Raw genomic sequence first — 17555 nt, 5'->3', positions numbered from 1 at the left:
GAGGACTCATCTCAGTCAAAAAAAGAGCTGTACACATCCTCCAGGTCTCAGGGGTAGTGTCCCCAGCCTTCCCATTACTCCCCAAAACAGCTGGGTCAAACTGCTTAGCTTCTGGGCACAAATATTCATTTCTATCACTATTCCCAGACAACGTCTCCCATACACACATTACACAATCACTCGTATTCTTGTTAACCAGGATGAAGACCCTCTACAAGAAATAGTCCTGTTACATCTAGCTCAACTCCACCTAAGCATGCCTCTGCACCTGCTGTCTCTCATGCCCAGGAGCCACAGTCTTTGCCAAGTGACACTTGCTGGCTTTTACCTCAGTTCACTAATTCACTGTGTGATATAGGGAAAAGTCACTTCCTCTCCTTCTGAGCCAGTTTCTCCATCTGCAAAATAGATTCAATAGTCTAAAAATCTCTTTCAACTTTAATTTTTATCAAACACTTTTTGTGTCCCTAATAAGGTGTGACCATAATCATAATGTTTCATGATGATATCATGGAATTATACATAATTATATATATAGTTATACTATATTATGTATTAACGTATTATATAATTACATATTATGGTACCATATATAAATATAATTTTTTTATTAATATAATACTTAATATTGATTATATTAAATAATATGACATGTTGATTATATACATAATCATGTATTTGTGATCATTTTACATAACTATAACTATATAATTTTAATTGCTACAATTTTTTAATCTCCTATCATACGTCAAAACATTTTTCTTCTTCCATATCCCCCACCACCATTCACCTAATAATAGTAATTCATTCTTCGAGCCTGTCTCAGGTTGGTTGTCAGTTTCTTCAGGAAGCCTACTCCAACTTTTCTTAGTCTGAGTTAGATGCCCCTATTCCTCTCATAGTTCCCTGTATTTTTCCTGTTGCAACACTTATTACGTTATGTTGGAATTGCTTGTTTAGTTGTTGATTACTCCAAAAAAGAGTATAAACTCCATGAAAGGAGGGTGATCGATTGCTTTGTTGCTCTGTATATTGCCAACACCCAGAAGAGTGCCTGGCACATAGTAGGCACACAATAAATATTTGTTTAATAAATAATTAATGCTAGGCACTTTAAATTGGAAAAAACTAGCACAGTAATACAAAGACCAATGTTAACTAAATCAGTTAACTTGCACTTCCTTTCTTAAACGTAGTTATAAAAAAGAGGAAGAAAAGTGAAACTGACTCTGCTAGAACAGTGCCGTGCTTTTCTGCAGAAGGTTAGACCCTGAGAGAGATGGCTCAGCACCACCTATGGATCTTGCTCCTTTGCCTGCAAACCTGTGAGTTCTGACCCTTGCTGATCCCCTCCTGGTTTTCCATAAAGTTTTAAAAATTGTCCTTAAGGAAGATATTGAACTGTCTTTTTGATCTGTATTTAACAGAACATCCTGGGTCTCAGTATCTACTGTACTCAACAGGATCCAACTGGCTGGGGAGAGACTTAAAATTCAAACCTAAGTGTTTTTCAGCTTTAAAGTTTATATTTCTGAGTTTTATCTAGTTTTGGAGATCTCAGTTTTCAAAGGTCTGAGGCAAAACCTTCTCAGAGGAATCAGCACTTGGTAAACCCACCCACAAAGCCTGGCAAAAGAAAGATCACCTAAAAGTTCAAATGACTTACTAGTAGTCTCTTCTTAGCACTCAACTGTGATGGTGTTTGAGGGAGAAAATGTCTTTCCTAATTATAGTTGATTGTTCTATCAGGTTAGAGTGATGGATGACTCATCATTATCATTGTTAAACTTCATCTCTATAAACTCCCTTTATTTTCAAAACACAGTTAGAGCTATTACTCTGCTTTTATCCTCAAGAAAGTCTAAAATAAATGAGGAAGAGATTATTATCCCATTTTTTACAAATAGTCTCAAAAAAGAATTGGAGAACTTGAATTTAAAACCCTATTTTTCTCATTTATGGCATAAGAGTAAACTAAAAGAACAACATGAATATTGATTGTTATTGGTACAAAGGAAATTATAACAACACAGTTCTGGGAGTGCTGTGTCATTGTACATATTATCTCATTAAATACAAACAACTGCTCTGTCTAACAGAAATTTACTATGTTTGGAACTTCTAAATCTACTTCTAGTATCTCTTGCCAGTCCTGAAAATGCACTAGCAAAATTCTGGCGTGAGTTAGAACCCTGGGAACCTAGTACATTAGGATTTTCTGAAAAAGGTAAAATCAATGCACCGTGATCTCTCTGGTTCCCTTGGCCATTTCAAGCTATGGCTCCTTTAATTTGAACTTCATGGCGATTGTAATCACTAGTCAGACCAAATTTTTGGAGCCTCTGAAATGCAAGTAGGTGAGGAAAAGTTGGTACTAGGGATGTCCTTAATCTTCCAGAGAGAGATTAGACAAGGTAGCATTTGACACCACTTAATTTGCAAAACATTCTATGATGTTTATGCCTACATTTTCATGTTATCCATATGAAAACAATTGAGATGGGAAAGATAGATGTTATTAATCCCATTATGCAAGAAAAATAATAAACTAAGATTTAGGAGTTAAAAAATTCACCTGAAATTTCACTACCTAAATTGGTAGAGCTGGAAATATACGTTGGTTTTTCTAATCCCAAGGTTAATCCCAATCCCATTGGACCTTCTTTCTGCTCCACCTGACCTCTTCACTCATTGCTTTCAAATTCTTGATGCTCTTCAAAAGGTTAACACCTGCTAAAATAAAAGGTAGCTCTAGGATACACTTCTTTCATCTACCGAAACGGAAATAAAGTTGTCAAATCAGCTAGTAGTGAATTGCTTATGAGTTTTGTGACCTAGAGGAAGTTATATTCCTCCTCTGACTCTTGTTTCAGCTTCAAAATGGGAAGGGTATTAATACAGTAGAATTGTTTTGAGAATCAAAATGATGATAATGCATGTATAACACTTGGCATAGTACCTAAATATATTAAATGCTTAACAGATATTAGCTAATGCTGCTGTTTTTCACACTCGCTTTTCATGCATTATTAGGAAGAGCCATGGCTTTACCACACAGAGATCCTGGGCAGGACTCCTCTGTCAGGGAATTGTCCAAGGAACATAAACAGGAGAAAAGGTGGTGGGAGTTTGAGCTTAGGTGTTGGTTTATCGGGGTTCTGGAAAAGGAAACTAGGAGTGAGATACTCATTTCATCAAGGATCCATGAAAGGGGAATGGGAGCTTGTTTTATAAAAGTAAAGCCAGGAGTACTTTTTACATACTGTCCACCTTTACTGTATTATCTGTTTGCCTCTTAAGGATTATTCTGAAAACTTTTCTGAGCATAAAAATATACCTTGAATTCCTCCTGCTGCTGTCACTGGTAGAGGTAGTCCCTTACATTCAGTATTGGCCTTAGGAGTCTACACTTTATGCATTTCCCTGGAATTCAGAGCAGTTGAAGAGGCTGAGAAGCAGTGGAGAGATGCAGGGAGAAATCCCCATTTCCCCTCAGAAATCACCGACATAAGGAAAGTCTGAGTGTGCAAACTTATGACTGTTCCATGTTGGAAAAGTTTTCTCTGAGTCAAAATTCACAGTCTTATGCTCTGATGTCAACTTTCTGATCATGACTTTGGAAACACCATGACTCTGACTGTCTCTCCACATACTCTAGGAGACACTCCCACTCTGAGGGTAGGAGATGGAGGAGTCCACCAGTTTTAATCCTTGCCCATCCACTCTACATATTCTGTCTCACACTCTTAAGTCTTCCTTTTCTCTACCCCATTCCTATTTCTATTTCTTCAACTCCCTGTCTTGTCTCCCATCAGTAATAGTAATAAATAACCATTTATGGAGCAATCACTGCATATTTGGCATTACTCTAAGTAGTCTACAGTTATTATTTTGTTTAATCCTTACAACACACTATGAGATAGGTACTGTTTATGTGTGCATATACAGATGAAAGCATTGATACACAAAGAGTCAAAGGTCATTTAACCAAAGAGTGAAAGAAGTAGAATTTAAACTTCAGAGTTGTTAGACTTAACCTCTGAGTCATGCTGCCTCCACCCACTTTGATGCTGAAGTGGAGTAAATTACTCTCCCCACTATTAATATTTGGGAATATGGCAGCAAAGAGTGATGATTTATTTAGTTCTGTCAAGACAGGATTATTTGGATAGAAGCTGTGCCTTTCTCTATACTCACCCATGGAGGAGGAAGGAGCTGCTGGCAGGTCCTTGCCAATAACAGAAGTTTAGGCAGGGCAGTGAGGCAGAATACCCAAGCAAATAACCATCTCCAGACATGTTTCAAATACCATTCACTTTAATATTATTCAAATGTGATTTGAATTAGTTTCTTTAAACAAATGAAAGTCCAATATCGACATGATGTTGATTTTCTGTTGGATGTTGAACATGGTCATGGACATTTCAGCAGTTGAGACTTAAAATTCCAAGAAATGAGTGGACCCACTGTGGGTAACTGCACCCCAACCATCATCCTGGGTCTCAGAGACAGGAAGCATACCTGTGGAAGTATGCTGACAAAACAACCTGCCACTGATCTGAAGTCCTTGCATCGTGGGGTCTTCAAGATAAGGACAAGGCCTCTGTATTAGAATGAGATGTAAGCAGACAACTACCATAGACATTCAGAAAGGGCTCAAAAGCAGAAATCCAGTTATAGAAATGGAAATACATTATATATGGGTAAAACTGGTTATCAAATACCCAGCTTCCAAACAGAGGGTGGGAAGCTGTTCCCCCTGTAATAACTCAGGCCTTCAGTGGAAGGTAGTGGAGGCCTACCTTGTCAGCTCCCACTGCTGAAGCAGTCCTGGAGATCAATATGGAGTCCAACAAGGCAGCCGGAGCACCTTCACAGCAGGAGCCTGATGGTCAGTGGCAAGCCATTCAGGCTACTGAAGTATTCCTAAATCAAACCTTTCTTGTCTTGGACCTTAGGAGAGGGATGGACCTGTAAGTTTGGAGATCACTGGGCTCATCTATGTGAAACTTGGAAGGAGGTATGAGCAATCAGTTGGGGGCTGATATAAGTGAAGCTGACTAGGTACTCGTGTTTCCTTTGTTATACTCAATGTTCAAGTACCCACTAATAGAGGGCAGCAATGTTAGAACAGTGGATGAGCCATGATCTCATGTCTGTTTTGAGATTGTGTGTGTGTGTGTGTGTGTGTGTCTGTGTATCTGTGTATGTGTGTGTGTGTGTTTTGAAGGAACCAATTCAAGTAAACCTAAATCCCAATAAAGGTGATATAAAGTAAAACTCCTAGGGGAAAACCACGTGCTATTGCATGGGGGTAGTAGGTTCCTTTTTCTTAAAACCTCATGATCAAGGACTTTCCGTTGCTTTGGAGAATGACACAAAATTTCTGGCTGCCCAGCCCTGTGCTTCCTCTTTCCCTCTACATCCCTTCACTCAATGTGAACAGTTATAATGGACTGTCTTCTGGGTACCACATGCTAAAGCTACCTCTGGTCACTCTCCCAGACCTACAATACTCAGCAATGTTCCACCCCCACTTTTTGACTCTAGGAAGCAGTGGGTGGAGAAGAGAGGGAAGTTTAGCTAGTGCCACAAAAAAAAGGACAAGAAATGTTTATCTGGAGGATCCTAAGAAAGTAAGGGGGTAGAAGTGTCTGTTAAGCAACAGTACAGTCTTCCCCATTTCCATTCTTATTAATAGCTACTTGCTGACTTTAACATCTCCCCAATACCCTAACTCTAATATTTCCCTTCATAGTTGTCTGAGGTGTTATTTTAGTCTCTTTGAAGATATTTATTTGTTTTACATAGCAAACACCTCTAGTGCCAAGCATATGCCGGGCACTATTCTAAGAGGTCTACAAATATCAACTCATTTAACCCTCATAATATTTTTATGAGGTCAAATATTGTGCTACTATTACCTTCACTAATGTGCTAATATTACCTTCATTTTAAAGTTAGGGAAACTGAGGCACAGAGAGGTTACTGACTTTCCCTAGGGTTCATGGACAGTTCCTGAGAGAGCCAGGATTTTAGCCCAGGCAGCCTAGGTCTCAGTGACTAATTCATTGTGCCACACAGGTGACTCCACAAGGCAAGGCTCCCCTTGGAACCACTAGACTCTTCTCCATTAGTACACGCACTTGAGAGCACTCTCGTGTCATTTAATCCTCACAATTCCTCGAAGTGTCAGGACAGCTCTGTTTTATTTCTTTTACCAACTAGAACCCTCGGACTTAGCAAGTAAGTGACATTCATGGTCATTTAGCTAGTCAACAACAGACCCTTGACTCAAATATGTTTCCTAATCCCTGGTTCAGGACACTTTTACTAACTATGTTGTGGGTCCCCATTCTGTGGATCTAAAAAATTTTCTTCACAAACAATATAGAATATAGAAGGAAGTTGCAGTTAGCCATCTGCTGCTTGTTAATAATCAGTTTAAATACTTGACCTTTCACATCAAGACCCAGAGATCAGTAAAGAGTCCTCTCTTGCCTTCACTCTTTCTCTTGCTGAGATTTTCTGCCTTGTTTTTCTATTGTTGGAAAAGGATAATTGAGTCAGTTGCAAAAAAGAAAAAAATTTTTAAGACAGAATCTTGCCCTGTCACCCAGGCTGGAGGGCAGTAGCACAATCATGGTTCACGGCAGCCTTGACTTCCCAGACTCAAGTGATCCTCCTGTCTCAGCCTCCCAAGTAGCTGAGACTACAGGTATGCATTACCACATCTGACTATTTTTTTTAATTTTATTTTTCATAGAGATGGGATCTCATTGTGTTACCCAGGCTGGTGTTCATTTTTTCAACAAACATTTAATAATCATCCACTAGTTATTGGAGGAACAGTAGTGATTGAAACAAACATTTGCATTCTTGATGATTGCATTATAGTAGCAGTGTATTGAGGGGATAGGTTGGGAGATGATCAATAAATATGCACAGGCAATGCTTTAGTGGTGATAACTACAATGAAGAGGATAGCAAGGCAAGGCAAGAGAAAATGATGGGGTGGGGATTGCTATTTTAGGCACAGTGACCAGGAATGCTCTTTCTAATGAGGTGATGTTGGGACAGAAACCTGAACAAAGTAGGGGGCTGCTGAAAAGAGTGTGGTAGGAAAAGAGGAGAACAGTGGTGCAAAAGCTCTAAGGCAAAGTGCCCTTGGCCTGTTTACAGAACAGAGGGAGCTGATGTGGTTGGAGTAGGAGAGAAGTAGGGGCTGATCAGGCAGAGCCTAGTAGTGATGGTAAAGGTTATGAAAGAAGAATAGAGAGCTCCCCAAACTCCAAAGGTACACTGTGTTCATTTTTAATAGAATCTAAGGAGAACTATGGGGTTTTAGGTCTAAATGACCTCTCCATTGTCATCCGTATTTGACTTTGGATTCCACCCAACACTTCAGTAGGTTTTGCTTGCCCAGCCTTGAAGAATTTTTCTCTTACCAGTTAAAGGCCTCATACCCCATCAATCTTTATACTTCATATGGGTTTCTGATTCTTCCTTTTTTGTTGTTGTTGTTTCAAATATTCTTCTTTTTCTCACGATCCCTGTTGTCTTCTTCTAGTCAGTGGCTTTGAGCTACCTAACCATGAAATGTACATTTGTAAAATCCATCCATACAACTAGGATCATCCAGGGAAACAGGATTATCATCTTAGACACAGAAAGGTGTATTGCATTGGGAAGGGTGCCCCAGCCCAATCCAGGAGGGGAAGTCAACTTCCAGTGAGCAACCAGTCCTCAGTGCTCTCTTTCAACACTGGTCATCCTGTCCCCTGGGTCCTGGGCTCCCTCTCTGCCATAGCTACCTAAGAGTCACAGTGAACAGGTTTTTCCATCTAAGCCTTCACCCCGGGGTTTCAGCCTTTTCTTGCCTTTGCTTCTCCTCTGGAGGTATGGCCTTTCTCCTACCTTTCCCATTTGTGTTCTGGCATAGGAAGGCCACAAAATTGCACTGGAAAAGGTTGTAAATGTGGGTTACTGCTTCTTCACTGGGCTCCCAAGGGTACTTAGCAAATACTTGATCCCCTTCATCAATCTCTTCTTGACTCCCTGTGGTGTTCCTTATAGTAACATTTCCTCCCAATTTTTACATTCACCAAAATAATAGCAACTACCATTTATATGTGCCAGGCATTCGCAATTGCATTTAATAATTATCCACGCTTTACAGATGAGGCACCTGAGGAAGAGTGAATTTCAATAATTTTCTCAAGATAACACAGCTAGGTTCAAATATTCCTAGATTCAAAATCTGCACCTTTAGTCTGTATACCTCCTAGCTGGTCCCACTCTTGCCTCCTCACTGTTAGCAGATAGTCTCCCCTCCTACATTACTGAAGAGATGAAGGCCACCAAGAATGATTGCCTTCCGTTTTATCATCTATCTATTCCAAAATGTCCACTCTGTATTAAGCACCTTCTATGTGTCCTCAAAACAATTCTATAAGGCAGGCATTATTATAGTCCATCTTGTAGTCAAGTAAGATGAGGGCCTCCGCAAATGCCAGGGATTGAACCTAAGAACAAGCCCATGTGGCTCAAATCTGTGCTCACTGCACATCACCAAGCAGCCTCTTCCTATCACCATCTTTAAAAACATTTCAAAATACCATTGCTCTTTCACTCATCCTTTCCTCTCCCGTTTCCACTTCAGGTGAGGGTGTGACCCTCCTTAAACCTATAGCTTCCACTGCCTGCCCTTTCCTTTGCATATTTTGTTCCATGACAAGCACTAGTAGTCTGTATGTCTTGTGCTGTACTGTATACCAGAGGTTTAAGGCAAGGCCCCTGGACTCAAGTCATTCACAGTGTCCAGAACACAGACACACAGATTGATGACCACCACACAATGTGGCAAGTGCTATGAGAGGGAAACCTGGAGTTCCAGAGAGGCCATGGGCAGAAGCATCTAACCTAGAGCAGGCCCACTGGGGATATCTCTCTCTGCTCACCCTCCCTAGCACCTCCCCCACAACCCCCCAGTCTCTTCTAATTTAAAACGAAAATAAATTAGTTTTACCTGACCCTCTAGCTACTGTCCTATCTCATCACCCTTCTTTCACTGTCAAGTTTTTCCTCCACACTTTACTACCTACTCTGTCAGTCCCCTAGACTCTGGCCTTCCATCGAGTTGTCTTACTTGCACTATATTCTCAAAGGCCATCAATAACCTCGTAACGGGCAAACCCAGGGCCATTTTCAGTCTTTATCCCATTGAACACTGAATCATTAGACATCAGTGGCAATCTCCTCCTTGAGACTCTTTCTCCTCTCTGTGATATCGTTCATTATTGGTGCCTCTCTTGCACTCGTACCGCTTGGTCTATTGTGTTTCTTTTGATGGTGCCTCTTCCATAAATGTGAGCACTCTTACAAGGCTCAGTCGCGGACTTCAGGCTTACTCTTCCTGAATGACCCTCCTCTCCTTCACCCAATCCATTTCTGTGGATGATTTCTAAACCTGTTGGATTTCAGTGTTACAGTAAGTACCAGAGACACTAAAATAAGAATGCCTTAAACAAGAAAGAAGTTTATTTCTTGCTCATGTAAAAAAGTCCAGAGTTGGCAGTTCACAGTCGGTAGAATAGTTCACAAGGTCGTTGGGGTTCTGACTTCTGTCTTCCTGCTCCACCATCCTCAGAATTTGGCTTCCTCCTCATGACACAGAATGTTTGTCTAAGATCCAGCTGTCATGGACTTCTGGCCTGCAAAAGCAAGGAAGAGATGAAAAGAGCAAATTTCCCTCATGTATGTATTTATTTATTGGTTTTTTTCTGAGACAGGGTCTCACTCTGTCACCCAGGCTGGAGTGCAGTGGTGTGGTCTTGGCTCACTGCAACCTTGACCCCCTCGGGCTCAGGTGATCCTCTCACCTCAGCCTCCTGGGCAGCTGGGACTACAGATGTGCACCATCATGCCCAGGTAATTTTTGTACTTTTTTGTAGAGACAGGGTTTTGCCATCTTACCCAGGTCTTGCACTCCTGGGTTCAAGCGATCCACCTGCCTCAGCCTCCCAAAGTGTTGGTATTGCAGATGTGAGCCACCACACCAGGTTCCCCACTCTTCTTGAAGACATAGAAGTCATATACAACACTTCCATTTTTATTCTGTTGGGCCGAACTTAGTCATATGACCAACGTTAGCTAGAAGAAAGCAGGAAAATATAGTCTTTACTCTGGGTGGCTCTATGCCCTGCTAAAATTTAACAATTCTATTATTAAGAATGAAGGAGGGAACATATATTGGAAAACAGCTAGCAGATTCTGCCACAATGCCCCAAATAATACTTCAAGTCCATTCTCTCTCCTTATCTTCCATCCTTCCAACAGCTTACTTACAGGGTCCACCGTCATCTGAAATTTAATATTTCTAAGATTAAACTTGTCCTTTCCCCTTTGACTTATTTCCATCATAAACTTTGTGAGTTTTTCAATGACATAAAATAGAAACTCAAAATATATTGATGAACAATTGAATTCTAGCAGATGCCTCTTTATTTCTTGCCTTTCTCTGTGTTATCGTCAAATCCAGCCCTTCCTTTCCATTCCCGCTATCATCCCCTGGTTCATGCCCAGAAGACTACAGTATTCCCTAAATGGCCTCTCTGATGCAGCCTCTCTTTCCTGTTTTCCTCCCCACACATTATTACTAGCTTACGATGACTAAAACATTGTTTTAATCTTCACCCTCAAAAACCTTAATAGTTCCCCTCTGCCTCTGGTGGAGACCTCAAACTGAAGGCTGTCTCAAATCTAAACCTAATTTGTATCTCCAGCTGTACCTCTGTCCACTCTGATATGCAAATTTATATTCATCCAACTAACATCACAGTTTCTGCTTCTATACTTTTATTCAGGATCCAAGGACTTGAGACACTCTTCCTTTCCCTTTCCATCAAGTAGAATTCTATTCACCCTTCAAAATCCTCCTCAAATTCTACTTTCTTTGAGATGTTTTTTCTAACCACTACAGCTCAGCGATCCCTCCCTTCTTAGAATTCCAATCGTAACCACTGTTTCTACCATTCACTTGAATTTATTATTTACTATCTCATAGTGCAAAGCAGAATTGTGTGTGTGTGTGTGTGTGTGTGTGTGTGTGTATCTTATTTCCCTAACCAGGTATCAAATTCCCCCAAAAAGGCAGAGGATCTGTCTTTGCCATAGACTAGCATAGTGCATTTCATGGTAAGTCCTCAAGATGTTTTTGTGCCATAAGTTATCTCTGAAATTAGATTTTAGTAAGGTCATTTCCAGTGATAACATAATGTCAGGGTCCCCTTAGCACCTAGAAAAATAAATATTGGGATTGATTGATATGGACATTCTTTCTTTTAAATCTTAAAGTCTTCTAAGAGCAGAATAAAGTCTATCCAGGGTACCTAAAACTGTCCCTCCAGGCTTTACTTGAATTAGCCCTTAAAAAATGGCTGTTGATATATGCTCCAGTATGGCCCTGGCATCACAAAGACCATCATAACGATGGCCTAGGGCAGGCCCAAAGGGCAGGTACCAATTGTTAAAGTGATGATAAAGAACATATGATGAATGTTAAGATATCATTATCAACTCCAGAAATAACTAACATTTATTTTGCCTTGATGATCAGCAAAGCATTTCTACTCATATTACATCATTTGCTATTCACCAAATAGGACAAATAGCATAGTTATTATTTTCATTCTATGGATGAAGAAACGGAGGCTCAGAAAGGTTTTGTGACCTGTAATCCTAGCATTTTGGGAGGCTGAGGTGGGCAGACCATTTGAGGTCAGGAGTTCAAGACCAGCCTGGCCAACATGTGAAACCCTGTCTTTACTAAAATTACAAAAAGTAGCTGGCCATGATGGCATGCACCTATAATCCCAGCTACTCAGGTAGCTGAGGCAGGAGAACTGCCTGAACCCAGGAGGCGGAGGTTGCAGTGAGCCAAGATCATTCCACTACACTCCAGCCTGGGTGACAGTGAAAGAGTAAGACTTTGTCTCAAAAAAAATAAATAAATAAAAAAGAAGGGTTTTGTGACCTCGTTAAGGTTGTCCAGCTCATAAGTAGTACTTACACCTATGCCTTCTGCCTCCCTATCTTTCCACTGCATGCAATGGTTTTGCAGTTGCCTCTCTCAAAGCACAGTTGGAGTGTTTGAAGGTAGCAGAATCTTCATCTTAAACATGTGCAACCCCTTTGCCTTTTCTAGCAAGCAAAGTATTCATGCCAACAACACCAGCAGCACAAATAACAGCTTCCCCCAGCTTTGCCTATCCACCACCCCCACTGCCTGATTGCTCTTTGATACCCCACCATCACTTCCTGAATGACTTGCTACAGGAGATGAGACATACTTTTAAAACTGCACCACACACCAACCACTGTGGCTGCTCAACGGCCCTAATATTAAGAAGGTCTCAGCCTTAATAATCTACCTACATACTTCTTGGCGTTTGGTGAGAGAACCCAGCAAAATTACGAGTCTGTGGAATCTATGTTCTGTCTATCTCCTCACACCTAATCTCAATCCATAGCATAGTGTGGCAATTAAGCACTAGGGCCTGACTTCAAAAAAGACTTGAGACATGGGAGATCTGAGACCAGGACTGGCTAGATGATTTGCGAGGCCCAGTGCAAAATGAAAGTGGAGGGCCCCTTGTTTAAATATTATGTAGAATTTAAAGGTGGCAACGCAGCATTAAGTCCAGTTCAGGGTCCTTTTGAGCTCAGGGTTTTGTGCAACTGCATAGATCACATGCCCATTCCAGGACCATCCAGGGATTCAGGCTGGGACACTACAAACACCCCTCTCCTCGAACTCGTCAGTACAGAAAAACAGTTTATCTGGGAGAATTAATGTTCTTGAATTTTAGCAAACTATGACTCTTACCACCAAAGGCAGCATTAGCCTCTTTCTGACCTGCCACCCCAATGGCTTATTTCTATTGCTTTTACCATTTAGCACTCATCGTGTTGTGTTATCTTTCACTTGTGTCCATATCTGTCTTATTTTCTGGGCTGTGAGCTCCTCAGGGCTGCAACAATGTCCTGTTTATCCCTGTGTCCCTAACACAGCATCTGACACATAATTAGCACTTAATAAATGTTTGCAGATAAGGGTTCCCGATTCCCCCTTCCTACTCCCACCCCACATACTCCCCACCCTGTTATATCTTCTGTACTTAGCCACCCCCCAACTAAATCCTCAGGCCTTGTCCTGGATACTGCTCCTACGGGAAAATCTTTGTTGGTCAGAAAGGAAAGAGGTTTACATCAGCTGTCCCTAAGACTCTTTCAGTGGTTGCTGAGCTGAAGAGCAAGGGTAGCCAAAGTGAGACAGCACCATCAGGTTAAGAAATCCCTTTGTTTTGCACCACTTTAAAGTGATGTGTATACTTTATGATCCTTATTCTTCCATATACCAAGCCTTGGATAAACTTTAGGGTCAGCCTGAACACACTTATGTGGAAAACTGATGTTGTGGTCATCAGAACCTACATGCAGCCAGTACACACCAGAACCGCCCAACTAGTTTTTTTATGGCTAACACCCTTTCTGATTGGTCAGGGTCCCTGTCATATTGGTTATTCAATACTTTGGATATCATCCATGCTTGCCCCAAACAGTATTTCTCACTAAAGAGCCCTCATTGAGAATTACAGGATAATGAAGAAGAGGAGGAGGAAGAGCAGAAAAATAATGTCTTAAAATTAGTTGTCTCTCATTTTACAAACTATATATTAAAACAGTTTATCTTCAAAAGTGATAGAGGAGAGAAAAGGGAGGAGAAAATAAGCTTTTCATCTTCCTATGTTACATTTTAAAAGCATTCATCCTTCAGCTTTCACTAGGAAATGTTCCCTGAATTCCCAGAGCAGATCAAGTCCCCTTGTTGGTCTCTCTCAAATCACCATAATACTTACATATTTTGTGCCTATCCATTTGTTTGTATGATTATCTGATCAACATTGGTATCTTCCTCTGACTGTAAGTCCCAAACAGCAAGAATTATGTCTGTTCTTCTCGCCTTTGTATCCCCAGCTCCTTGTATCTTATTTAAAAGGGTAGATGTCCAAAAAACACTTATATTATGAATTAAATTAATAAATACCCACCATAGTATCTGGAACAAAACTGATCCTGAAAAAATACACGCATTCATTCACAAATGTATGAATGAATAAACAAAACTTGCTTACTTCAGAAGTTGTTCCAAGAGAGTCTAGGAAACACATGAATAAATTCTATCAATTAATTCCACAAATATTTATTAAGCCCCTTGTATGTGTCTGGCACTCTTCTAGAGACTAGGAATACGGAAGTAAACAGAAAAATATCCCCCAAAATCACCAACTTGGGGAATATTTTCTCCAGAAACTCCAAAGCACTCTCTTCCTATATCTTCCAAGAAGAGAGACAAAACGGTTACTTGCTTTTTGCAGAGATCACAGGAAAATAAAAAGCAATGACCCAAGACTCCATCAGCCAAGATATTCCAGGTTCTTGTTCCAGCTCTTCCACCACTTGGCAATATGATCTTGGGAAAGAAATGCACTTAATATCTTAGACTACATGGAGGCTTATGGCCTTCACCTCTCAAATGCCTTCTAGCTTTCAGAGTCTGTAAGTCTAAGTAAAAATATTTTTAACAAAATGGATCTCTAATGAGAAACTTAGCTTTTGAATGAGAATGCTTTAGAAAATTTAGTTGTCATGACATATCAAATATACCTAGAGTAGAATGCACAAAAAAAAAAAAAAAAAAAAGAAAAGAAAAAAAAGATATCCTCAAGAAACTGGGTGAACTGCATTTGTGGCAGCTCCTCAGGGAGCTCCAAGGCCAGAAAGATTAGGAATTGAAAAAAGTGCAACAGTCAGATGGCTACAGTTTTCTTTTTATGTTCTCAGGGCCAGAAGCAGCTGGAAAAGACTCAGAAATCATCACAGTGAATGGGATTCTGGGAGAGTCAGTCACTTTCCCCGTAAATATCCAAGAACCCCAGCAAGTTACAAACATTGCGTGGAATTCTAAAACATCTGTTGCTTATGTAACACCAGGAGACTCAGAAATGGCACCCATAGTTGCTGTGACCCACAGAAATTATTATGAACGGATACATGCCTTAGGTCCAAAGTACGATCTGGTCATTAGCGATCTGAGGATGGAAGACGCAGGAGACTACAAAGCAGACATAAATACACAGGCTGAGCCCTACACCACCACCAAGCGCTACAACCTGCAAGTCTATCGTAAGTCATGGGAAGACGGAGGGCTTGTGTTTTATTTTTACTTTGCAAATTTGCTATCTGAAACACATCTACATTTCTGATAATTGGGTCCCCTAAATCTTTTTATATCTATAAACACTTATATATTAATACATCAATACTTCTAAGAGGATGCAGTCTTATTTCAGACCTGGCTTTGCCAGCTTCTAGCTATGTAATCTTCCATCTGTAGTTGGTCCCCTGGGCCTTGGTTTTCTTTTTTATATAATGCCAATGATCATACTACTCACTTCCCAGAGTTATCATGAGGATCAAGTGAGATAGTGTATGCAAAGTGCTTTAAAAAAAACTTTTTATTTTGAGTTAATGATAGATGCAAAGAAGGTACAAATAAATGTACAGGGAGTTTCTGTGTACCCTTCACCCTGTGTTAACACCTTGCATAACTATACCACAATATCAAAAACAGGAAATTGACATTAGCACAATCTACAGAGCTTATTTAGGTTTCACCACGTATGCATGCATTCATTTATGTGTGAGTATGTGTGTAGCTCAGTACAATTTAATCACATTGGTAGTTTTGTGTAACCACTACCATAATCAAGATTAACCATCACAAGATTCCCTCATGCTCTCCCTTTACAACCACACCTCCACCTTTCTCTTCCCCAATTCCTGAAAAACACTAATTTGTTCATATCTACAACTATGTTATTTCACACACATTATGTAGATGGAATCCTGAAGGATATATCTTTTTGAAGTTGGGTATTTTTCACATAGTAATGTCACTGAGATTCATCCAAACTCTTGTGTGTATTAACAGTTTGTACCTTTTTATTGCCAGATAGTATTCCATGGTATGGGTGCACTAGGTTGTTTAACCATTCACCTCTTGAGGGACATTTTAGTTCTTTCCAGTTTGGGGATATTACAAATAAAGCTGCTGTGAATATGTGTGTACACATTTCTGCATGAAATAAGTTTTTATTTATCTGGGATAAATGCTCAAAAATGTAATTGTATGATAAGTCCATTTACAGCTTTAAAATACACTGACAAACTATTTTCAACTTTCCATTCTCACCAGGAATGTATGAATGATCCAGTTTCTCTACATCCTTACTAGCATTTGGTGTTATTATTTTTCATTTTGGCCATTCTGATGGGTGTGCAGTGATAATTTAGTTTTAATTTGAATTTCTAGTAGTTGATGCAAAGTGCTTTTGAAAGGTAAAATATTATAACTATTTGTTATCATCATTATAATTGCCACAATTCACTGAGAGATGTGCGTACTTTGTTTGCAAGCTACCCCAAGCGTGGTCTGTAAACTGGCAGTATCAGCATCAACTGGGAGCTTTTTGGAAATGCAAATGTTCAGGCCCTGCCCCTGACCTTTGTGAATGAATGAAGTCCAGGAATCTGTGTCTAATATTACCTCTGGATTATTCCAACCTGTGCCAAAGTTTGAGTAAGCACAGACCTAGTGCTGTCCTGTTCAATATGGTAGCCTCTAGACCCATGCAGCTCTTGGGCATCTGAAATATGGCGAGTCCAAATTGAGATGTGCTGTAAGTGTGAAATTCTTACCAGATCTTGAAATCTTAGCACCAAAAAAATATATAAAATATCTCAATAATTTTCTTTTTTTCTTCAATTTTTATTTTAAGTTCAGGGTATATGTGCAGGATGTCAACGTTTGTTACATAAGCAAATGTGTGCCATGGTGGTTTGCTGCACAGATCATTCCATCATCTAGGTATTAAGAGCAACATCCATTAGCTAACCTTCCTGAACCTCTCTTTCCCCCAACCCCTCTCTAACAAGCCCCATTGTGTGTTGTTTCCTTCCATGTGTCCATGTGTTCTCATCATTCATCTCCCACTTGTAAGTGAGAACATGTGGTGTTTGGTTTTCTGTTCCCGCATTAGTTTGCTGAGGGTAATGGCTTCCAAATCCACCCATGTCCCTGAAAAGGGCATGATCTTGTTCCTTTTTATGTCTGCATAGTATTCCATGGTGTATACGTACCACATTTTCTTTATCCAATCTATCATTGATGGGCATTTGGGTTGATTCCATGTCTTAGCTATGTGAATAGTGCTGTAATGAACATACATGTGCAAGTATCTTTATAACAGAATGATTTATATTCTTTGGGGTATATACCCAATAATGGGTTTGCTGCAACAAATGGTATTTCTGCCTCTAGGTTTCTGAGGAATCACCACACTGTCTTCCACAATGGGTGAACTAATTTACACTCCCACCAACACTGCAAAAGCATTTCCTTTTCCCTGCAGCCTTGCCAGTTTCTGTTGTTT

The 17555-nt window shown here is 40.1% G+C and overlaps 1 protein-coding gene across 9 annotated transcripts in view; it reads left to right on the top strand.

Annotated features, from left to right (window-relative positions):
- Window positions 1–1195: 1195 nt before the first annotated feature.
- CD84 (CD84 molecule) overlaps window positions 1196–17555 on the top strand; it is a 38289-nt gene continuing 21929 nt past the window's right edge. For 3 of the 9 annotated variants that reach the window (XM_003892927.5, XM_003892925.3, XM_021925764.1), the window contains exons 1-2: window positions 1197–1325; window positions 14905–15246. In XM_003892927.5, the coding sequence (XP_003892976.1) occupies window positions 1280–1325; window positions 14905–15246 (388 nt within the window). In that variant the 5' untranslated portion in view covers window positions 1197–1279. Of the gene's footprint in view, window positions 1326–9649; window positions 9757–14904; window positions 15247–17555 lie in introns of all 9 variants that reach the window. The other 6 variants (XR_002516978.2, XR_002516979.2, XR_002516983.2 and 3 more) reach the window with 5 other exon arrangements.

The sequence above is a fragment of the Papio anubis genome, chromosome 1 (genome assembly GCF_008728515.1).
Source record: "Papio anubis isolate 15944 chromosome 1, Panubis1.0, whole genome shotgun sequence".
Classification (NCBI taxonomy): domain Eukaryota; kingdom Metazoa; phylum Chordata; class Mammalia; order Primates; family Cercopithecidae; genus Papio; species Papio anubis.
Note: the sequence above shows the minus strand (reverse complement) of the source record. Positions and strands in the feature narration are given on the sequence as shown.